At 30.6% G+C, this 25558-nt stretch overlaps 2 protein-coding genes across 2 annotated transcripts; both read right to left on the reverse strand.

Annotated features, from left to right (window-relative positions):
• Positions 1–1251: 1251 nt before the first annotated feature.
• Positions 1252–10449, reverse strand: LOC145635361 (gibberellin 2-beta-dioxygenase 8-like). Its single transcript, XM_081686643.1, has 4 exons — positions 10391–10449; positions 9477–9985; positions 1977–2301; positions 1252–1820 (listed from the first exon to the last, which is right to left on the reverse strand). The coding sequence occupies exons 2-4, from the start codon at positions 9974–9976 to the stop codon at positions 1584–1586; spliced, it is 1062 nt and encodes a 353-aa protein (XP_081542769.1). The 5' UTR covers positions 9977–9985; positions 10391–10449; the 3' UTR covers positions 1252–1583.
• Positions 10450–13716: 3267 nt separating this feature from the next.
• On the reverse strand, positions 13717–24429 carry LOC145635362 (gibberellin 2-beta-dioxygenase 8-like). The gene is made up of 5 exons (XM_081686644.1): positions 24337–24429; positions 22404–22460; positions 18688–19199; positions 14439–14763; positions 13717–14281 (listed from the first exon to the last, which is right to left on the reverse strand). Exons 2-5 carry the CDS (start codon positions 22452–22454, stop codon positions 14045–14047), a joined length of 1125 nt encoding a protein of 374 aa, XP_081542770.1. The 5' UTR covers positions 22455–22460; positions 24337–24429; the 3' UTR covers positions 13717–14044.
• Between the last annotated feature and the right edge of the window lie 1129 nt (positions 24430–25558).

Consider the following 25558-nt stretch of genomic DNA (forward strand, 5'->3'; position numbering starts at 1 on the left):
TTTGAAAGTATATAACGTGACGAATCTAACAAGATCCCACATGACTATATTTTTCATTACGTATAAAGCACAAAACACGATCAAAGGAGGTGTGTGAATAGTGCTGAAGTCAAAACGTGTCAACTAAATAAAAACGGAGGAATAGTATATAAGTATGTATAAATGTTGTGACACTATTTTGGGTGTTTTCCATAGATAATGTTTAAAAAGGCTAAAATTCCCAAATTACTCCCTTTTTACAAAATATTCCCTCCATACCGTCCACATAAGCAAGTTTGTTGCGTTTTTATTTAAAAAAAATAAAAATAATCATTCAACACAAAACCGCTAATTGAATTAGCGGTTTCATAAAGGATAAAACCGCTAATTCAATTAGCGGTTTTATAAGAATTTGTGCATACAATTATGGAGATTATTTCACCTAACAACTAAACCGCTAATTGAATTAGCGGTTTACTAGTAAGTTGTAAAAAAAATATTAATTAATTTAAATGCTGAGTTGGACGGTATGGGGGGAATTTTTTGTAAAAAGAATGCAATTTGGGAATTTTTGAATCTTTGTACAATTTTTATGGAAATCACCCCCACTATTTTTAAGATTTTTTACAAAAAAACAATTCAGGATAACGAGAGCAAATAGTTAAATCATCAATTTAGAGGGTGTAATTGCCTTGACACTATTCACAAGAATTAAATCATAAAATTACACAAGTAAAAGCTTCAAACCAATTAACATCATATCAATAGAGATATATAAGTAAACAAATATATTAAGCATATAATTGTCCTCACACTATTCATAAGTATTTTCTTATACTTTTTTAAAGGTAGGAATAATCATATCATAAACTGGGTTTTTTTTCCTTTTTTTTTTTTTTTTTTTTTTGGGTTACGAGTAAGTACATGAAGATTAGGGATGGCAATTTAATCTGAGTTCGATTCGAATCCGATCTGATCCGAAGGAAAAAATCCGATTTGAATCCGTTTAAAATTAGTCCGAATCCGATAAAATAGATCTGAATCCGAATAGGAGGTGGATCGGACTTGGACCCTACGCAAAGTCCGACGGAGTCCGATCCGAGTCCGAATCCGAGAGTATAAGCATATGCTCTATAACTTGGGACAATTATTTGCTTGTTTTGTAGCAAAATTTTGTTATGTAACTTAGTTTATAATTTAAATATGTTATGTTTATACTTTAATTGGTATGACAATACAAGCAATTATAGGTATATGACATTACAAAAAATAAAAATAATAAAAAAAATATTCGGACCATTTCGGAGGTCCTAATAAACGGACCAGATTTGGATCCGAAAATTACGAGTCGGATCGGATTCGGACTCGGATTTTTTGGATTCGGACTCGGATTCAGATCCGATTCCAGGGTCCGTTTACTAAACGGATCGGATTCGGATTTAGCCACATCCGACTCGAATCCGATCCGTTGCCATTCCTAATGAAGATATGAAGTACATGAAAATAGGTAGGTGGCACATGAAGTTTGTACATTGATACATAAACATCCTAGTAGGCTAGTATAGTAGTATGTTATCCTTCAACGTGGACATTATATGTGGGTTTTAGTTACAAATGAGGAAACGAGAAAGTCCTATCTTATGACCAAATTCTTCAACATCTTGTTGAACTTGTTGTCTGTACTCTCCAAAGCTAAACTTCCTATAAATAGAAGGCTCTTTGATACTTTGTATAACTGCATCACGTGATGGACACAAGAAATACGCAATTGAAAACCTTTCCACTCTTGGATTTGCAACAACTCGATGCACCACACTCTTATACACACCATTGCTCCAAGCCTGCAACGAAATTTCTAACAAGTTGAATGTTCTAATTGTGTTTGGTTCAAATCATATTTATAGGACTAATCATATCAAACTCAATTAAAGTATGTTATTTCAAGTCAAGTCTGCCTTGTTAAGTACATGAGAATTGAAATCAAAAGGATAAGTTACCTGGAATAAATCTCCAATATTGACAATAAGGGCCTCGGGATTAGGTCTAACTGAGATCCATTTTCCATCTTTAATAATCTGCAATCCTCCAACTTGATCTTGGTATAAAATTGTGAGGAAGTCACTGTCTGTGTGTGGCATCAAGCCAAGAACTTGAGAATATTTAGGGCATGGAGGGTATCGATTCATTCTTAGATAGCTAGTAGTTGACAAACACCTGTTCTCAATAAAGGTCAATTCATCATGCCCCAATTTTTCAGCCAATATATTTGCCAAATTATTTGACAATTCAAATACAATATTGGCAAATTGTTTCACCGTTGAGCTGCATACAAGAGAAAGGAGAAAAATTATATATACATTGATGTTAGTTTTCTCATAGACAAAGAGTTATTCAATTAAGGACATTCAGATCTATCTTATTAATAGCTTTTTTACACTAATATAATACAAGTAGTTAATTTTTTTTTTTTTTTTTGAAACAAATACAAGTAGTTATTTTACACTAGTATCATTACCTAAAAACAGAAATTGAAAAGGACACATTTAAAAAGCTTTGGATTGGATTTTGAAAGCAAAAAACTGTGGGCCCAACATAAGGGCCTACCTTCTGCTGCACTCGGTGTACTTCACGTGGCTTCACGTGAGGCCCAACCTTTCCCTGAGGCCCAGGCCCACTTTCAAGCCATTTATCCAATACGGAATACATTGAGGATCTTATATACTTTTGTACGGTCAGTCCATACGAGCATTGGTGTTCCATAAAAGGATAACAAAGAATCGAAGATAAAAACACACAAAAATGAGTAAAAATGACAATTAAGTCATTTGTATCAACTCAACATATAATCGATGAAATAACACTGGTTTTAATTAGACAATAAGTAGCACAAAACCAATCAATAGTTGTCTAGGAGACTAGAACCAGTAAAGCACTGTGTCTACTAGGTCATGTTACATGGTAAGAATGATAAAGTCATCGAACCTCGTCGTTAATGTCATGGTGGCATAACACTACCTAACCTACTTCGAGTTCATGTAGTACCTATGCCACTATGCGACTTTGGGACTTTCAGAATGTCTTAGTACAAATCATACAAAACCCATGCTTAATACTTGATTAGTCACCAACAAGATGGTAGGACTTGGGACTTGGAGACTTGGAGTGTTAACATCCTAACAATAACATGTGAACTTTTTTCACAACATAGATAGTGCCCTTTGATTTTGGTTATAAACCACTAAACAGGTTAACAAGCATGCCTGCAACATGTGTTACAATGTCCACGTACCTCCTGCCAAAAAACATAAAAGTACACATCTAATTAGTGCTGTCAAATTTCAAACCGAAACCGTTTAACTGCCCGAAACCGACCGATCCAAATGAGAACCGAACCGATTAAAAACCGATTTTTTGGAAACCGAAAACCGACCCGAACCGTATTTTAGTAAACCCGAAACCGAATCGACCCGAATAATGTTAAACCGTATAAGAACCGAACCCGTTAACAAACCAAACCGAATATAAACCGAACTGAAAGAAAACCGAACCGAAAAAGAACCGAATCGTATCTAACCCGAAACCGGTTCCAACCCGAAACCGTTTAAACTGGCAAAAAACCCGCTTACACCGAACCGTTAGCAAACTGCTACCCGTTTGCACCGGACCATTTAAAACCCGAACTGATTGTAAACCGAACTGGTTATAAACCGAACCGTTTATGAACCAAACCGCTTCTAAATCGAACCGTTTACAAACTTTTTTATATAATTAAATGGATTTTTTTTTTTTTTTTTTTTGACGGGGATATAATTAAATGGATTAAATATTAGAAATCTTAGAATATTTTTTTTAAAATAGCAAGGCAAATCATTCATTAAGGTCTTAAGGATAATCAGTGTTCACAAACAAGAGCAAAACAAGCAGGCTCAGGCCTTGCCTCAAACTATTAGCAACACTAGTGCCTCTAGTCATGTATACATTTGAGGTGATGAAACCAAATGAACAAAAAGCTTGTAATATTAAGTACCAAGGCTTGGCTGAAGGCGTAATAAATAAAATTAATTCACAGAGACTATTAAGCATATGATTACATTGATTCTGTGAGTAATAATGAAATAAAGATGGGAGTGTGCTAGTGACATGAATATACTATTAGGCTATGTTTTAATTCAGATTCAACTATAATTTAGTAAACTTGAAATGGAACCGATATGAATAACGTTAAAGTGGTAATCGAAGAACCGAACCAGTTATAAACTGAACCGAACCAGTTAAAACTGAACCGAAAAAGAACCGAACCAGTTATAAACTGAACCAAAAAAGAACCGAACTGTTTCTAACCCGAAATCGTTTCCAACCCGAAACTGTTTGAACCGGGATAAAAACCGTTTACACCGCACCGTTAACAAACCGCAACCCGTCTGCACCGAACCGTTTACTACCCAGACTGTTTACAACCTGAACCGAATTAAAACCGCTTAAGAATAAACCGAAACCGAATCGAACCGATAACTATTTAAACCGAACCAAAACCGACCCGTGAGACAATTAAACCGATTCCAAACCGACCCGATTAAATACCGAACCGAAACCGAACTGTCAAACCGTTTTGACAGTGCTACATCTAATACCACATTCTCCCTTGCTAAAAATCAATACTTTGGTTGATTGTTTAAGATTAGGGAGACGAAGTCTTTTACAACATATACTCGTATAGAGCAACTGCAAGAACCTACCGCCCCCGTTTCAAAAATATGTCATACTTTTTTTTTTTTGAAGCAAAAAAAAATATGTCATACTTTATTGGTGAAACATTACATAATTAAGAACGTGAATTTAATTATGGGACGGGGGAGTAGCTAGTTGGCTAATTACACGAACATCATTATATCCATAGTGCTTTATGAGAGTGAGGGGTAGCTCAAGTGGTTAAAGCTTCCCTCCCAGTTCCAAAAAATCTTGGGATCGATTCTCACCCCGCCCTTGTGGCTCTCTAAACACCAAAAAAAAAAAAAAAAAAAAAAAAAAAAAAAAAGTGCTTTATACATCTGTCTTTTGAGTTGTAAGGTTTTTAGTTTTTTTTTTTTTTTTTTTTTTTTTACAAGGTAAGGTTTTTAGTTTTTACTGTTTGAAACTCTCTTTTATTTTTACTTCATTTTATTTTGGAATTTCATTTCTCATTTTCATGGTCCAGTTAACTATAACTAAACTAGGCTTTGATTATCCTGATTATTGATTATGCGATTATGCCTCAAAATCCATGTTAATATCTTTGTTGCACATAATTCCTCCATTTTTATTTTATTGCACTATTAGAACTTTTACACTATTCACTTAATCTTCTTTGACCATTATTTGTGATCCATTTGGAAAAATATAATCATGTAGGATCTAGTTAGATTCATCTCGAAATGTTCTTTTTAAATATCAATTTTTTATAATTTTTACAAAAGTATAATTGAAGATATTCATAGCTAAAAAAATGCATTGACAAGCTTGAAATCACTTGTGGTGCAATAAAAAAAAGAACATACGAGCATGATTTATAAATTTTCTTTCCCCAGAAAAAAAAGAGGAAAAAAAAATATTAAATTGTGATGCTTTAGATACCAATAATGGCCCTCTTTAAGACTATTGAAAACATCATCATAGTGTCTTCCAATACTTAATACATTGGAGATGGCTTTAAGCTGGCTAATTTGTCGTGTCCCACAATTTGAGTTCGAACTAGTTCCATGTACCCTACTAACAATATATTGACATGAACACCTACATTGTAGGCCACCTTCTTTACTCAATTGGAAAGTTTGCCGACTACTCAAAAATGTAAGCTAAGGGACCGATGGAGTTTACAATGGAGGTACCCAACAAATTGTTTCATTTATCCAATCAATAGCATAGTGCCACGAGGATTTGAGAGAATTCTTTTTTTTTTTTTTTTTTTGAATTTTGATTTTTTCAAGTTAAAACCTTTTTTTAAAAAAAATAATCATATTAATGTTTTCAAAAAAAAAAAAAATTATAATCATATTAATTACGTACGTAGTATATAAACCCTAATATTAGGTGAATTTATAGATAGGTGTGTTATTCTAATACAAAATAAATGGTATTTTTCTAACGATCTTGCTAACGAGCGTCCCGGGGCGTTAGATAAGGATAAATTATATTGGTTGAAATGATATTAAGTTAGGAATTCATGACAAAATCACGCGTCGTTTGGTGTAATTAATGTTAATTTTACTCTAATATTTGCACTTTAATTCTCTTATCTAACGCCTCAGGGGCGCTCATTAGCTTTTGCCTTTTTCTAATTATCTATTACTCCGTACATGATGTCCTTTTATTTAAAAATGATTAATTAGTTGGATGGTGTAAATTTCCAGCAATTACTGTCCAAAACATGCACTTCCAATAATTTCTTACTAGTCTTTTAATCTGTGCACGCGATGCCGCGGATGTGTGCGTGCTCTGGTTGATTTTTGAAAACTTAAAACATTTTGTGATATAATTTTGACCTATGACTTAAAAAAAATAATAATAAAAAAAAAAAAAAACCATTTATTAAGGATTTGTTCATATTTAACGAATTAAGTTGAAATGAACTGAATACAGGTCACTCCTTCTCCTCCCCTTGAGGCCTTGACTTATACTTCTGTATATAATATAGTTTTAAAATACAAATGTGCATATTTCTGAAGATGGGTACATTATGAGGAAGTTTACTTTGTAGTTTGCACTTTTGTAATAACAAAAATAAATTAAATATAATTGATAAAAAAACAAAATTATTGAAAACTTTGACATTAGAAATCGACAAGAGAATAACCGGAGTAATTTATTAGGTTGCTTTCACCACTTGATCACATTGATATGATCTAGGTTTGAAAATTAAGAGTTTTAATTTGGTAGAGGTATTGAACTTCGATTCAACCAACAAAAAAAAAAAAATTTTTTTGAATACAATCAACAATATAATGCTTTTAAAGCTTTAAGTCATGATTTTGAGAAAATTGCGTAAAAAGGGGGTTAAAATTAAAAGTCGTGTTTCTATATTCTTTATTTTACTTATTAACTTTATTAAAATTTATAGCTGTAAAATAAACTTTTATTAATCTGAATTTATTCTTATATAAAATTATTATATTTATCAAAACTTATTTTATTTTATTAAAAAAATGAAAAGTACAATGGTTAAGGAGTACTTTATTTTATTAAAAAATAATAATCATAAAGCCGTACAAATATAGCTTCAAGAAATAAGGAAAACACTTTTGACAGTTTTTTGTCTCATCCATAAAAAGTTAAGACTTTACAAAAAAATATTGTCAAATTCTTCATCAAATAAAATACTTGGGACATTCATTGCTCCTTATCTTAACCTACAATGTCCACAGGTAAGAATATTCAGTTTGATTTTAATCATTTGTGAAGACAAGCCCATCCATTGAAAAGATGAACGTCATATCGCACAATTTGTGGTTAGGATTATCATTTAAAATGAGACGAGAATTATCCAACACCTAACCTAATCTAATTCAATAAGTTTATACAAGATGGGTGTACGTTAATTTTATTATAAGACAATTAGTTTGATAGTATCTTTAAGGTGTTTAACTATTTTTATGGTAATTTTAATCCCTTACAAGGTAACTTTTGATTTAATTTGTTTTTCGTTTGGATGTTATTTTAATGTATAATTTTTTTTTAAGATTCATGATTACATATTATAAAGGATAATATGATTTATTTAATACATAATAAGTTTTTTGTAAGATCATATTTAATATTTGAAAATAATGACTTTGTAGTATAAAGGATAAATTTAAATACTTCAACCCGTCTTACAATAAATTCACAAACACCCGTTGTGTTAAAAAAAAAAAAAAAAAAAAAAAAAAAAAAAAAAAAAAAACATACACCCGCCTTTTTAGTAAATTTGTACTGTGAACCTAACCTCCTATCACTAGAAAGATCATTATATGTAATTATACTTAATGTGCAACTATTTTTGGTTTGTGAATTTACCTATCGACATTATATACTCTACAAATTTTTATGTAGCATCGGTTTGACAATTAGAGATTAAATGCTAGTCGTTTGATGTTTGAGTTAGCTGCTAACTTTTAGTGCGTTAATTGTGTTAGCTGGTTATATATAAATAAATAAATAAAAAAAAACCTCTTAAATATATATTTCGTTTGGTTATAATCATCACATTTTCATAAGTACATTTGTTAATATTATGTATGGTTTCAAACTTAATATCTACACTTAATAATAGGCAAAAATTATAAACATAATATATACTTTGTAGATTATTAAGACGAATTTTACAAGTGTACAAGACTGATTTGTTCTTTAAGTATAAATCACAAAATGAAGGAAAAGTTAATTATGTGAATTGTGTTAGGCCAAAACAACATGTCAACTATTAAAAATAGAGGGAACAATAGTTAGTTGCTAGCTAGCTACTTTTAAGAAATAAAATGACTTACAAGGATATAATATGACTAATATAGGATAGGGTATGTTAATCACTTAAATTTTTTTAACATAAATTCAACACAAAGTCTTATATGTGGTTGGCCACACGGTGTGGCGGTGTGGCCAACCATTATAAGGGTTACTTCGTTAGTGTAATAGGGGTTACTTGATCAGCTAGTGTTAAAGGGGTTATTTAGTCAGTGTTAAAGGGATTACTCGATCAGTATTACAGGGGTTACTTGGTCAATGTTGTAAGGGTTACTTGGTCAGTGTTATAGAGGTTACTTTGTTTTTTTATTAGTGGTCACACGGTATAGCTAGCCATACACCAGACGGGCTGTAAATTGAAAATCCTCTCTTTCAAAATATAAAGCTATATATATAGCTAACTTTTTCATAATTAGAATTTTGAGCTCAAACCTCTGATCTCTTTCGATTCTCTAAACAAAACACTCCCGCCCAGTCGAGGCTAGGACTGATCAAATAAACTCACTTATCTTTTTGCTACTATCTCTCTTTTTACCACAATCCATTCTCAAAGAATTATAATTTTTAAGGGTTTAGTTTACGCTTAGCTTAAATAATCATATCGAATTATCTTTTTAATTCCTAATTAAACTAATTACTTTTTTTTTAAAACCAATTAAATTAATTACTTAACTTTGGTGAACTAATTAATTTTAATTTGAAAATATTTAATGTAAGTTTTGAAGAAATTGAGCAATTTTTATTTTCTTTAATTGGACCTATCTTAACTTAGGTTTCTAAAACTTAAAATATTTGAACCAAATATTTAATAAATTAAAATAAGTAAAAATATGGTAAGCCTAAAGCCGCAAGTACACATTATAAATAAATAAACAACCAAAATGATCTGATCTGAATGCATGCATGAGCATGTACCAATAACGTACTTGATCATGAATTTTGTAGGGTAGCACAACACTAAGAAAAGGTACACTATCTACAGAAAAATAGTTAAGAACGAAGCAATAGTTTTAGTTACGTACCATAAATTGCTAACTTGAGGATTGCAATTGCCAATATTTGTTGAACCAGTGTTGCAAATATCAGTCATAGGAATATGAAAGGCTTCGGACCAAGATAATTGTGTTAAGCAATTTGGTGTAGGAGAACCCCAACGGTAACTTCCAGGAGATAGCCTTAAGTTCATACAATTATCTTCTTTTTTCTTGTTGAATGGTTCCCTAAACACCTTCACTTGTTCCTTGGTCATCTCCTCTAAGATATAGCACGATATGCCATGGTTCACCACTTGGAAGAACCCCCACTCCCTAGAGGCTTCCGCGATTGCTATCTTGCATTGTTCTCTCTCTTTGGCCGTGCCAGCCACCAGCTGCCCTAAGTCTATTAGGGGTAAGTCGTGCACTTTGATTGTGTTCGTGGTGGGGGTGGTTATGAGGGGTAGTGAAATAATGTTGTGTTTGAGAAAGAGATTCTTATATGTCTCTTCGAATGGAGGTTCTGAGTTGTTTGTATTATGTTCCATTGTTGCTTCCTGTTGATACATGTATAATAAGAGTTTAAATTCAAATGGTACAAGAACAAACAAACAAACAAAAAACCTCTAAAATCTTGTTATATAGTTGGATTTTTACATGTAATTCGTATGTAATTATGTATGTATAAACTATATAGACATTGGATGGATATGATAGAGATAGACAAATAGGTTAAACTAAAAGAGATTGATGGAGATATCATATATTCAACTAATAATAAAATACGTACTTCATAAGAATTTGTGATCAAAATGGCTTAGCTAAAGAATTGATTAAAAAGTTAATAACGATTGGAGCTAGTATAATAGTAAAAGACCTTACTAGTTACAATAAGAAGATGTAGAGTACTTTGATCATATTCAAATAGAAAAAGGAGAAGGAATTTAAGGAAAAAAACTAACTTTATAGATCGATGAGGCTAACAAGAAGATGAGTCAGTAGAAGTTTTATGTTGTGGATTGCATGTAATTTAAGGAGAGGGAATTTTTCACAAGAATCGATAGCTATTTATACATCTTTTTAGAAACCTTGAGGGTTGTATTACAGTTGGATATTGCTCATTAAAGATAATTCGTAAGGATAAAACGACGTGTGGGCCAAACTAGGTTAAAGTGGGCCTTGGGCCTTCACGTGGGATAATACTTCTTTTAGTAGGTCGTAGTCCAATGAATTTGTTGGATGTGACCTTTGCTAAACTCCCAAATTGAAATGTCATAGAGGACCATATATGTGAAATACTAAGCCACACTGCCACACACATGGCTAAATGGGATAAAAGTTATGGAACGCAAATGAAAAATATTTTGTGTCGTGTTATATTTATTCCTCACTAAAACAAAAGATTGATGATGACGTGAATTTACAATATCAAAAATATGGTTTTATAACTTTTCTTAAGTAATGTTATATGTACACCTTAGGATTATAAATAATTAAGTATAAGGGTATGTTCACATTTATTTAAAATAAGATATATGTTCATGATTAAAAATAAAGGCACGGGTATATATATATTTTTGGGTTACATCTTCTTAATGACTCGAGAGTAAGGCCTCGTTTACTTCACCTTATGCTGAATTAAACTTATTTTTAATGAACTGAAATTATTTATGCTTAATATTCTTTTTTAAGGTGAAATGAACAAAGCCTAAGTTTAAACCAATGTTACAATTATAGTTTGATGGAATATATATATATATATATATATATATATATATATATATATATATGTATATATATATATATATATATATATATATATATATATATATATATATTAACAGACGAGATAATCAAATAAGTTATACACATATTACTTAAACGAACCTTCCCTAAGTGTCAAAATTATTTTGGCAAAATTGTATGTTCACTTTTACTGATTACCTCCCAAAACAACGCATTTTAAGGTTGTGTTGTAAGAAAGGAAAAAAATGGAGGAAATAACGCATTTCGTATTCGATTGAGATTATACAATGTAAATGAACAAATGAATGAAGTTTAGTTTATTTTACGCATTGGCTAGCTAATAATCCTTCCCTATTCCCAGTGCTCAAATTATTTTCATATAATCAAGCGTTTACCTTCCGTAGTAATAGTGTCCGAAAAGTGTATAAAAGTTGTGCTACGATAAAAGAAGACAGATGTGGGAAGAATTACAAGTGTTCCGTACAAAACCAAGTTTAGAACATTATAATTTGACAAAATAATAAATATTTATTTTTTCGGAAGAAAAGTTTAAAAGGGGGAGACATCAGACATGGTACAATCAAACATCCTTTGAATAAAAGATATGCTTGTCTGCAAGATTTTATCTACTACGTATGATCATAGTTCGAACAGGTATACATTACATCTAATATATACTTCCTCCGTTTTTATTTAGTTGCAACACATCCTTTTAACACGCATGTTAAGGAAGATATTAGACTATATAAACGGATAAATTAATTTACAAAATTTTAACACCCATAAGAAGAACACACCCTTTTGTCACGCATGTTAGGGAAGATATTAGACTATGTAAACGGATAAATTAATTTACAAAATTTTAACACCCATAAGAAGAAAGGAATAAGTTGTTACGGTTCAAATTTCATAGCTTAATTCATTCGTTTACCTAGTTTAATCACCTTATTAATAAGCGTTATAAAAAATGTGTTGTAAGTATGAAAAAAGCAGAGGAAGTAAAAAGTTATAGTGTACCGAATAATGTTTACCATTATCCCTAACCTAGGCTGCGAGAAGGGCCTGCTCTACTAAAAACATATTTCGCAAAAAATCGACACATGTACTTTAGTAACTTGCTTGTATATAGTTGTATTAAATATCCAAAATTTTATTTTATTTGTGGTTGTGGAATATGCAATCACAAACACACTAATGCACGACCAGAAATAGTACTTGTTCGAAAATACGAATCAAATGTCACATAACTCTTCTATTTCTATAGAGTAGCCCACAAATACTATTTGCCTATTTGTAATCAAACCTTGTTAATTTGGATTACTAGTTTTGCCTCATTGTGGATTAAGAGCTAAAGACACTTCCAACTGTTAGGAAATTAGGGTGTAATTATGTTTGATTAATGCGGAACAAGTCAATGAAATTTAGAACGGAGAAAAAAACAATAAAGAAGATAAAAAAAATAAAAAAATAAAAAAAAAAAAACACAAGGATTTACGTGGTTCGGTCAAAATAGACTTACATCCACGGGTGGGGGATTCGAGAGCTTCTTCACTATAATGGAGAAAGAACGAGAGAATAATACAAGGAGTCCTAAATCTAATGGCTCAATAAGGTATTATCTAATTGATCAACTAAAGAGTCCTTTTATAACACAAGGAAAGCCTAATAAAACCCTAAGATTGTTCCCCAAGTATACTCAAATAGCCGTCATAGAAAATATATAATTTTAGGAAATATTCCATCAATTATCCTAGAATAACCTAACTACCGAGCTATAGCTCGGCAGCTAGCTCATGCCTGCCGCAAGTCCTCATAGGGCCGAGCTATAGCTCACTCGCAGCCTCGTTGCAAATTTCTAGCTTCGTCAGGTTTTTGTAAAACGGTCATAACTTTCTCGTTTCTTATCGGAATTGGGCATATGACCTATCGTTGGAAAGCTCTTGAACCAAGCTATCACCTCCATTTTGAATCATCTCAAAATCAGTTGTAGTTTGAGAGATATAATCGTTCAAAGTCAGCCCTACTAGATTTCGAGTCACAATTTAACACCACCCATGCCTTATGTGAGACGCCCATGCTTGGGCAGGTTTAGGTTGGTTTCACGTGGATTTTATTTCGTTATTCGTAGGATGTATTTCATATTTTAAGAACTACATATGTATATCCCTTCTTACAGTTAATCCTGGATGATATAAACTCTAAAATCTAAGAGTTCTATGTTGTATGTCCCATTTGTGAGTTTTGAGATAAATAGGTTTAGAAGTCTGAGAGTTATCATTCTATTTTTGTTGATTGTAATTTGTTTTCTTTCAATATCAATAAAGCTATTACTCTCGATCGCTTGCATATGGTCATATGGACGTAGTCAACGTGTTATTTGTGAACCACGTCAAATCTGTGCATGCTTTCTTGTTTAATATTTTTACTGAATAAAAATTTGTTCTTTCTCAAATCCTGTAGAACACATGTGATAGGGCTAATGAAACAACACTAGTACATAATATCTAAGAAAATTAAAACCAAAAAAGGGCTAAGGAAATAGTGCAAATAAAATTAATAGGACCATGCATATATATTCCTTTTACACGCCTATACCAAAATCATTGAGAAAAGCCAACAATTCTTAGGCAAAATTAATTGTACTACTACAAAGTTATATCCACTATATCGGTAAATAATATATCTTTCTTAGCGTGTGTGGCTTGAACATCAATAATAAGCTAAGAGTTCTTTGCCACACCTACGACAAAAAAAATTAAAAATAATCGAATTTTGGTAGTGTGACTAATCCTTACGTACGTACCACAATATACTTCGTATAAAACTTATAATCTCCTTAATCTATATACTTTTGTATATGAAAAGTATTACTAGTTGCATATAAGGAAGCGAGAAAGTCCTATCTTATAACCATATTCTTTAACATCTTGTTGAACTTGTTCTCTATACTCTCCAAAGCTAAATTTCCTATAGATTGAAGGCTCCTTGAAACTTTGTATGATTGCATCACCAGATGGACAAAGGAAATACGCTGTCGAAAACCTCTCTAGTCTTGGATTAGCGACAACTCGATGCACCACACTCTTGTACACACCATTGCTCCAAGCCTACAAAATTATTTACATCAATTTAATTAAAATGTATTTGAATTTCATATTAGTAGATGACATAGGTCATACAAAGTATCCAAGTACCTTAAATCAAGTTATTTCTAGGTGATCAAGTGTGCTTTAATCATTAGGTTTTAGGAGAGAAAAAAATTACCTGAAATAGATCGCCAATATTGACAATAAGAGCCTCTAGATTAGGCTTAACTGAAATCCATTTTCCATTTTTAACAAGCTGCAATCCACCAACTTGATCTTGGTATAAAATTGTGAGGAAATCACTGTCTGTGTGTGGCATCAATCCAAAGACATGGGAATATTTAGGGCATGGTGGGTATCTATTCATCCGTAGGTAGCAAGTATTTGGCAAACAATTGTCCTCAAAAAAGGTTAGTTCTTCATGCCCCAATTTTTCTACTAGTATATTTGTTAATTTATTCGCCAATTCAGAAACTGTGATGGCAAATTGTTTTACTGTTAAGCTGCAAAAAAAAAAAAAAAAATAATATCAAAAAATGCAAAATATGAAAGATATTCTTATATCAATAAACTTGCTTTAAAAATTATTATTAAACGATATTAAAGTTGGTTTGTTATAATGTTGACAAAGTAAGTTAAAATATGAAGTTTGGCTCGTCATCCGTGAGCTATTATGTTGGCCATATTAATTAAAGTAGTGTATCTAGTTGACCTAGTTGGCTATGTCACCACATACTATAACTTAAAAAAATGGTTCCCAAACATAACTTAGGTTAATTCATTGAAAACAAATTTGTTTTTTGGGGGGTAAAAAATTCAGCTGGGCTCAAGTCAATGAAAAAATGAAAAGGACAACATTCTAAATGCCTAAGATCTTGAGAGCAAAGTGTAGCTGGCTGTAGGCCCAAAGCTAAGGCCGGGCCTACAAAGTAATTTTTGATTTTATTTTTTTCTGCAATCCTTGTGAAATTCACGTGGTTTCACGTGAGGCCCAACTATGGGAGTGGTGAGTATCACGTGAGGCCAAAGCCCACTTTCCAGGCTAAAGAGAAAATCATGAAGATCCTACTAGTTTGGAGTTTTTGACCTGACCAGCTGTTACTAGACAGTAGAAAGTATTTTTCATCAATATAAAAAGCTAAAAATAAATACTTCCTCCATTTCAATTACATTACAGCAATGAAACTGGATGATTTACAAAAATATAGCTTTTAAGAAACTTATTTACGGTTTTGCATTGGAATGAAACTTATTTACGAAAATATAGTCCACGTAGGCTTGGAGATACATTTGGGGGACTTTTTTTCTTTAGAGACAAACCGCTACCTTAAGTAGCGGTTATAGTCTAAAACCGCTACTTGAGGTAGCGGTTTGTCATTAGTACTCTTAGTAAAGATACATTTAATCAATTTATGAAGGGTAAAACCGCTACCTCAAGTAGCGGTTTTAGTACATAAACATAAACCGCTACCTGAGGTAGCGGTTTTACTTTGAAAAATAAAAAAATAAAATAAAAACTTATCCGAGCCTACGTGGACAGTAATTTCGTAATTAAGTTTCATTCCGACGCAAAAGTGTAAATAAGTTTTAAAATAACCATACTTTCGTAAATCATCCCAATGAAACTTTTGCATTATTTATCACTCTTATTTGACCATATAATATAATTTATACGTAAAGCAAAATATAGTTATTTGAAATCCTATTGTCTCATAAAATACATATATACTACCTCCGTTAACTATTATTTGCAACAAGGAGGTATTATTTGTGAGATATAAAATATTCCTTTGTTGCAAATAATAAATAATAATTAACGGAGGTAGTATATAAAATGGGTTTTAGAATGCGTAATTTCATCCTTATTGGAATATTATTGGAACAAAGAAAGTATAATTTAATAAAAAAAAAATTCCTCTCCTCCAAGTAAAAAATCAATAAATTCCACATCATGATTGATGATTCCGGAATTTTCATTATTATATATTTTAATTGCATAATTGTATTTCATTCAAGTTAGAAGGAGAGATTTTGAGCAATAGTTTGGGTTTATAAAAAGTGATAATGGATAAATTATAAAATAAGTGTTGCAAGCATAATTTCCAAAGATAGGCCAGGTATGTATGACAAGAATAAGTTCACATTGTAGATTGATGTATCAATAGTTCAAAACATTGATAAAAGGTTGAATTGTTTAGAATTTGAAAAGAGATAGGTGTTTAGATTATACAAAGAAATAAACCTTTTTACACTTGGTGGCATTGACATAATCTATTTGGGGAGGAGTTTATGGACTTAAAAAAAAATGTAATTAACCAATTGATTCGTTATCATAAAAAGAAATGAGACTGTTGTTCAGAGAATATAGTATAAAATAGGTAGTAGTATTTTTTTACATTCTATGATGTTGGCTTACCTGATAAGAGAAATATCTAGTCTAGACTTAAAGAACAAAGTTCTATATAAACAATTGATTTAAATTTTTAGCTTGTGACATTTAAGTGTCAACAAAAACTTATAACTTTGCCACTTTAATAGCCCATGTGAAAGCGTAATATGAAATAAATAAAATAATCATAATAGTGTCACCTCATCACCAAACTTTTAAATGTTTTTTACAAAATTTCCTTCTTCCACAATATTCCATTAACAAATGTAAATGAAGATTAATGATGAAAGTGAGAAGATTAAAGTGAATTAGCTTCACCATAATTCTTAAGACAAGACTTTTCTTACACATTTACGTCACGAGTACATTTCTTGATCTATCACCTAGCTATTAAACAAATCGTGAAAATTTAATAAAAAAAAGTTGTGACTTTGATAGGGTGTTGATATTGGTTTCAAATCAACGTAACTTTTGTGTTCAACAAGAAAGCAAGCCACACAAATGAAGTTTCTATAATATAAAGTAATCCTTTTTGGTAAGTTTTCGTGTCATCCACAAAAGGATAACACTTTAGAATTGCCCACAATACGATTGATATTTTTCTTGGTATGTTCATCAAAGAAATTCTTGTGGCATTCTATCTCCTACTTTTCTTATCTTATTAATCTACAAAGTCCAAGGATAAGAAAATCCTCTATTTTTGGAGGCAAACCCCAGCATTGAAAAGATGAACGTCATATCGCATAATTTGTAATTTGGAAAAATAATAATAATTAAATGAGGTGAGGATTAAGAACACCTAACCCAGCTTAGAATCACACAAAGAATATCATTATGCCTATTAGTATCTTGTGTGTAATAGTACATAACTTAGGTCATAGGGCTAATATTTCATTCCACTTGATTAAAGTTTTTTTCTAAGGCCTTAATAGGCTAATAAGTTCACTTATTTCAAGAAAAAACAAGTTTAAATACAGTCTAATAAGTTTAGAAAAGATAAATTATACTAAAGAGAAATAAGCTCTAAACTTCTAATAATAAGAATTAATTGAGTTACTCAAAGTCAATTTACAACTAAAATAGTTTACAAATAGTTCATATGAGTTTAAGTTAAATTAGTTTAGATAATAAGTTCATATGATTGAAAACTAAATTCACACCCTTAATGAAACCATAAGTCTTAAGTTTTTGACATGTCTTCTAATATCAATGTTAAAAGAACTTAAAGCCCATTGTAAATCCACTTATGAGGAGTGGTTACACTTGTAGTTACTAATATTGTCACCAATTGGTTTAGTATGAAATCTCATAGGGCTTTGTGAATCAAACTCTCATTCTCATTGTTTAAATTGTTTAGGCCCATTTTATGTTATTAATAAACACATGTATACATTAGGGTCTGTTCACTTCAGCTTAATTTCAGTTCAGTTCAGTTCAGTTCAGTTTTAATTAATTCAGTTCAGTTCAGTTCAGTTCAGTTTTAATTAATTCAGTTCAGTTCAGCTCCTAATTTCCTTCAATTCTTTCATAAAATATTCATTTCATCCCAATTCATTAAATGTGAACAAACCCTAAGTTCAACTATTATTATCTTTAATACTAGTATTAGATTGATATTACCTACTAGAACTTAAAATTTTAAAAATCTATGTTGGGACGAATCTAAGAAAATCTTCACTTAAACTTTAATTTGTATTTAGCAGAAGCACTAATATATATATATATATATATATATATATATATATATATATATATATATATATATATATATATATATATATATAGTACACGACAAATTAAATTTACAAAGATCAATCATAAATTCATAACTATGCATTTCTTTACATATAAATCATTTTAGTGATGATAGTCAAAGAGCTATGTATTTTCTTGTTTTACATTGTATTTCCTTGTTTAAGTGCTCAAAGTAATTAAAATATATAAATAGATTGAATGGTCAAAACATTGCAAATAAAAAGAAATATTCTGAATGGCAAAATTTGTCAAGGTGCAATGCAACACTACAATTGTTACGTACCATAAATTGCTAACTTGAGGATTGCAATTGCCAATATTTGTTGAACCAGTGTTGCAAATATCAGTCATAGGAATGTGAAAGGCTTCAGACCAAGATAATTGTGTCAAGCAATTTGGTGTAGGAGAACCCCAACGGTAACTTCCAGGAGATAGCCTTAAGTTCATACAATTATCTTCTTTTTTCCTGTTGAATGGTTCCCTAAACACCTTCACTTGTTCCTTGGTCATCTCCTCTAAGATATGGCGCGATATGCCATGGTTCACCACTTGGAAGAACCCCCACTCCCTAGAGGCTTCCGCGATTGCTGTCTTGCATTGCTCTCTCTCTTTGGCCGTGCCAGCCACCAGCTGCCCTAAGTCTATTAGGGGTAAATCGTGCTCTTCGATAGTAGTGGTGGTGGTGGGGGTGGTGATGAGTGGTTTAATGTTGTGTTTTAGGAAGAGGTTCTTGTATGTTTCTTCAAATGGAGGGTCTGATGATGACCTATTTGCATTACGGTCCATTGTTGTTTGCTGTAATAAAGGAGGATTAATTAATTACTTTGTTCATATATTCAAATAGAAAAAAAAGAAAAGAGCTATCTAAGGAAAGTAAAAAAAAAAAAAAAAAAAAAAAAAAAAAAAAAAAAAACTAACCTAGTAGATTTGGAGAAGAGGCTTACTAAATATGAGGTAATTTAAGTTTTGTGTTATGGATGGCGTGTGAAAGTATAATTTTTTTTCATGAACAACGATATATATTTATATTAAGTTATGAGATAGAAGCTTTAAAATGATATTATGGTTGGCTACAGCTCATTTAACAGAGTCAATATGACAGTGTGGTTTTTGTGAACCAAGATATAATTGAAAACGTGTCATTACTTAATTGTCAATCTTGTATAACTCATGACTATTCATCACTCTAACTAGGTCGACTCTGGCTACACACATGATACTTGGCTAAAATTTTGGGATAAAAGTTTTGGGAGCATATTCATTAAAATAAAGCATTGATAATAGAAGCAAATAAAAGTGCTTTTGCAAACTACTCAAAAGTCATGCGTAAAGTGACTAAAGTCATACTTCATTTTGAATTCATATATTTCTGGTCAGAAACTAGGATTGGTCGCTATTAATATCAAGAAAAATCTGTGATCAATTATATTATTCACATGACAAATTGAATGTATGGCAAATAGGTTCTTAGTTTCTTACCAAACATTACCTTGTTTTAAAAATGAGAATACAAGAATACTAGTTTATAAACTTTATCTTAAAGTAACTATATAACACGTAGTGAACATGTTCAGACACAATAATAGACATAGAATGCACACAATTATCGACATTCATTCATATAGATAGATCTACAAACATAAATGATGTGAATAAGAGTAAATATAAAATATTATACTTTATATATTACACTTATGGACTTCTTTGTATTCGTTGAACTTTTTTTTTCTACCTATTATCACTTCCATCCATTTTCATTTCCAATTTGTAAAGGATTTTTCCTTATTTATCTGTCATGGACCTCATGATCCTATTTTCAATCCACTGTAATTCACACTTTCTTTCGTATCATAACACTACATATTAGTCGAACATATTAGTATATTACGGAGTACAATATTAGCATAGTTATGCATTACACATTTACACTTAACAATAATATAATTTCTGCTGTTGAGTGCAGTAACGTACTCCCTAATAAAGAGTTTGTTTCTACAGCCAAAGTAAAGTTGGTATCATAAAAAAAGAATTTTTTATTTTTATATTTTTTTTCCCCATTAGACAATGCATACAAGTTTTTTTTTCCCTTAGTGACATAGGATTCAATTATAAAAATTGTACTTTAAAAAAAATTAAAAAATAAAATAAAAATTGTATTTTACAACCTTAAAGTTATGGAATTAAACCTTAATTGATACATGTCAATAGAACAATATCTCTTACTCCGTATTACACACATACTTGTATATATAACCAAAAAAAATTATTTTTTAGTATTATTCAATGACATTGGGGTTCAAGTTCATAGAAAAAAAGGCTTTTGGGAAAGGCATTCCTTTCGTAGTTTCCTCCATTAAATCTAAATTTTCAATAGCCTAATTTCGATTTAATTGAGAAGCCCCATCGTTGGGGCATCCAACATTCCAACACATAGATAACTTCATTTTTGAAAAATATGTGCTAAAGCAACTTATAATTTATTGTTTATGCATTTTTTTTTTTAAACAAAGTTATGTTTTTTTATTTTTAACAATAAATATAACAGAGAACCAGTAAAAATAAATTTTAATAAGTAAAGATAAGATAAACTTAACGTCTTACATGTATTTAACTCAGTATCGTGCGTGTGTTAGTTATGGTTACTAAACAATTGATATTTTAGGGTGAGTCGATCTTATGAGTACTTGGTTTTGTGTAAACCACACCCCATATATAATTTTATATGCTGTAGCAAGGCTTGTTTAATTGGTTGAGAATTTACTTGGGGTAATTAGTACAAGAATTTAAATTTATTTGAATTGTTCCTATAAAGCTTTTTTTTCAAGGATTGTTTCACAACAAATCACATACAACTATACAAGCACCTTAAGGTGGTGAAATCTTAATGTCAAGCATGTACTTCGTATTATGTCTAGCAAACACACTAAATAAACGCACCTTAAACATCATACATTTTAAGATGATGAAATGAATTGAGATGTTATTTTGAGAACCCTGTCTAACTCTTTTTTTATTTATTTAACTCCGTAGTTACTAATTGTAGATCGATGTTGCTTTCCAGATTTTATTATGAAGTCAAAGGCGTTTATTAATTTTAGATCGACGTTGCTTTCCAGATTTTAATTATAAAGTCAAAGACGTTTTTAACAAAACCCTACCGACTTTCTTCAAAACTAAATTAATATTTCCTCCGTTCCAAATTAGATGACACAGTTTGACTTTGTGCACTATTCACATAACTTGTTTTGACTTCATTTTGTGATTTTATGATGAAAAAAAATAATCATCATATGGGATCTTATTAGATTCGTCTCAACATCTATTTTTTAAACTAGTTAATACCCGAGTTAGGCTCGGATTTAAGTAATGCAGTGATATTTAATTAATACACATTGGTCATCTATTTCTTTTTCTTTTTTTTTAATATAATACAATATTTAGTACTAAAAAAACAATAATAAAGAGAAATACGGTCATAAAAATATGGATGTAGTTCATAATATAAAGTATTCAATAATTAATAATTGAGACGTAGTTAGATAAATAATATAATGTTGCTATATATGATTTTTAGAAAAATATAAATAGATTTATTATTTTTAAAATCAACTAAAAATTAATTAACAAAATATTAAAAAAAAATAAATAAAAAAAAAAAGAAGAAGAGAGATTTAGGAAGGAAATTCCCTCGAAAAAAATGTATCACTTTAGTACAGTAGTATAGATCAAATATCAAATTTTTGTAATTTTTGCTAATATGTAATAAAGGATACACAATATAAAGTATGCATTGGCAAACGTGACTAATTAAATGTTTCATCTAATATGTATAAATGAAACCCTAAAACTAGTATATCTTTGTTTGTGAATGTTTATATCTTTGTAAAGAAATTGGTTCAGGATCGGATTTAATTGAAAATAGACTGTTGATATATATTACTCCAATATTCTACAAGCCAGTAATAACAAGAAAATGGGAAAAACATTCAAGTGTATTACCTGTTTAACAGCATTTTTCCTGATGTGCTCCACTACCTTAGCAGAAGCCATTTGATTCTACAAATATACATAAATTAGTTTTTAAAAAAAATTACCACACAATTATAATATAATGAAAGTATAACATCTAATAATCTATAACAATTACTCTTACAGTATATAACATTAAAAAAAAAAAAATCACCGTCTAATAACAATTAATCATCAAATCTTGTAGGTTTTGCTCTTATTTCCTACAAAGTTTTAATTAAAGCTTGCAGCATCACAAAACCAGCAACAATAAACTTATGACGCTAAGGTTCTTTTATAGATGTGTCTAACCATATTTCTTCACATCATAGTTCATACTATACTCAATTTACTGAATTTATTGTCAAAGGTACTAATTTTCCACTGAAAACAAAATGTGGCTTATTATTACTTTGTCATAGAAGCTTCTTCCAAAGGTATACCTATCACATATGTCTAATATAATCTAGACTTTGAACAAACACGAAAAAATTAGCTAGACATCACCGACAATATTTTATATTTTGCAAAAATAACTCATATTCATCTTAGGCCCAAAAAATCAAACTTCAGAACATAATCCAAAAAACCAACATGTTTTTAGTCGTTATTAGGTGTAACCTAGTGGCCTTTAGCCACGAACTTTTGTTGTTTATACTTTGTACCCTATTTTCAAGTATTCAAGTCACATCCCTCCCCTTCCCTCTCATAAACTTTTGAGTAAAAGGTTATGTTAGTGATTCACTAGGATAAAAAAAAAATGAAATTATGAAGAAATACTTTAGCATAATACCTTAAAACGCATAAGAAGATTTCTCATACAAAAATTGTACCATACGACGACAAAAAAACACATGGGATTCGATTGAATCTGCTCTCTATTCATCACTCGTACTGTATATATCTTCAATAGTATGCTAGCTATATGCATTGAACAAATTTTGAATACTCTTCATATTTTCACGTTGTGAATCATAATTTTACATTCAAATGAGGACAAAAACCATGGGGGGAGAGAGAATCTAATCTAACTAATAATGATAAGAAAAAAAAAAAAAAAAAGGTCCTACTGTAATGTCATTGTTGCATGAAAAGAGGCCACCCAATGAGGAAATAAAGAATGAAAAAGAGAGAGAGATCACAGAACAATTAGTATTACAATCATTACACATTAATACCGATCCAAATATTTACAAATGTTACTACAATAAGAGAGATTTCTGTTTTCTGATTTAATATAAAAAAGATAAAAATAAATACTCCGTACTTAGTAACTAAAAAAGAGTAGCATTTTTTTTATTACCTTTAGACAAAAGCAAGAATTTAACTAAATTCTATTTTCCCCATATTTCACTAGTAAAAAAAAAAAGGTTAAGAAATTAAATATAAAATGGTAACAATAATCATACCTACCTACCTACTACCTACCCTAAACCCTGAAATTTGACTTTTCTGTCAAGAATATGCTTGTTTTGTTTATATTCTGACTTTTCATTCATAGATAAGTCAGTTTTGTTTATGAACCTTATAGAACTGAACACACACTAGTATTGTTTTAGTTTAAATTACCAAAATTTTATACCATATGAGTTTTATCATTACTTCATTAGTACTCTGTATTATCTTTTTATATGCCCTACACTTGGTTATACTTTATGTTTATGAACCTCATAGGACTGAACTCAGTCTGGCGTTGTTATACTTTAATTTACCAAAATTTTACTCCATATAAGTGTTTTTTTACTTCATTATCTTTATATATGCCCTAAACTTAATTATACTTCTATTAGTGTTACTTTACTCACTTACACCATTTGTCACCATATATCATATAAACAACACAAAGGTTATTAACAAAAAATTGCAAAAATATATGAATAAGTTGAAAGAAGAAGCTGGAATCATAATGGAAATTAAAACTTACATGAATGGAGATAGATGTAGGAGGAGAAGAGTTGGGCGAAATTCAAGTGAGCAATGCAAGAATGATGTGAGGAAATATAAAAACTATGTATTATATTTATAGAAAAAGGATTGGTTATTATTATATAAAGAAGCTAAGGTTAGATATTTCTTTTAATATACTTGTATATATAAGAAGCAAGGAAAAGAGACTATATACAGTGAATTTAAAATAGGTGATGCAAAATCATAGAAACAAGGATTGAGGGTTTATGAATATAAGAAAGAACACGCGTCTTTGTACGTGATCATAGAAAATGAAAATGAAAAAACTTTAATTTTCTGTAGGCTGTAGCAATATGTATGTAAAAGATTGCTAAGTTTTTATTTTTTTTCGAAAATATTAAATAAATATAGTACTATAATTCGGTTACCTATGTTTGGAATTAGATATGAATTGTTGATATAGTGAGAAATTATTTTCACTTTATTTGTAAATTATAATTATGGAGGAGAGAGAGAGAGATCCAAGGAAGAGGGAACATAAGCACTATGAGAGGGAAAAGACAGCACCCTTGCAAAGTTCAAATGGTGTGAATTGAACCAAGTACTTCAATTCTAAACCAATATATATTGTGAATATTCCTTTTCTTTCATTTGAGGTTGTTCTTTCTCTCCCTCACACCTCACCTACCTGCACAGCACACTTGTACTACTAAGAAATGGAAAATGGATTATTAAAATTAAAGATGGCACTAGATCAGACCGAGTTAACATGAAAAAACCACCATATGACATGGGTATGGACACAAGTAGAGCATGTAGCTAGGCACGGTACAACATGCTACTATATACGTGCACTTGTTGAGTTGTGGGATGGGTCTATGTCACGTTTTTATCATAGAGAATCACGGTAAAGCGTAACACAACCGACACAACAATACTTGATTAAAAATTGGGTTCATTAGGGGCTAAATCTAACTGAACCCTAGGCACGAAACACTACTCAATACAGCACTTACTCCCTCCGTGTTTTAATAAGTGTTAAAGTTTGACTTTTTCCACTATTCACATAATGGTTTTGACTTGATTAATTCACTAATATATATAAAAAAAAATGATATTGTATAATACATTGTTGTATTCGTTATAATGTATACTCCGTACTTTCATAACATGAATTTTCCTATAATTTTATTAACATATAATTAATAGTTAAATTTGTGTCTCGGCATACGTGTTTG

This window comes from Chenopodium album, chromosome 6, assembly GCF_948465745.1.
Source record: "Chenopodium album chromosome 6, dcCheAlbu1.1, whole genome shotgun sequence".
NCBI classification, from domain to species: domain Eukaryota; kingdom Viridiplantae; phylum Streptophyta; class Magnoliopsida; order Caryophyllales; family Amaranthaceae; genus Chenopodium; species Chenopodium album.

What these genes read in the sequence shown, in the direction of transcription:
- LOC145635361 (XM_081686643.1), bottom strand. Translation starts at nt 9,976, where the DNA reads ATGGAACATAATACAAACAACTCAGAACCTCCATTCGAAGAGACATAT. An exon ending in CCTCAAGTTAGCAATTTATG is followed by an intron (nt 2,302 to 9,476) that starts GTACGTAACTAA and finishes TCTTGTATGCAG; the next exon opens with CTCAACGGTGAAACAATTTG. An exon ending in ATATTGGAGATTTATTCCAG is followed by an intron (nt 1,821 to 1,976) that starts GTAACTTATCCT and finishes ATTTCGTTGCAG; the next exon opens with GCTTGGAGCAATGGTGTGTA.
- LOC145635362 (XM_081686644.1), bottom strand. Translation starts at nt 22,454, where the DNA reads ATGGCTTCTGCTAAGGTAGTGGAGCACATCAGGAAAAATGCTGTTAAA. An exon ending in GGAAAAATGCTGTTAAACAG is followed by an intron (nt 19,200 to 22,403) that starts GTAATACACTTG and finishes CCTTTATTACAG; the next exon opens with CAAACAACAATGGACCGTAA. An exon ending in CCTCAAGTTAGCAATTTATG is followed by an intron (nt 14,764 to 18,687) that starts GTACGTAACAAT and finishes TTTTTTTTGCAG; the next exon opens with CTTAACAGTAAAACAATTTG.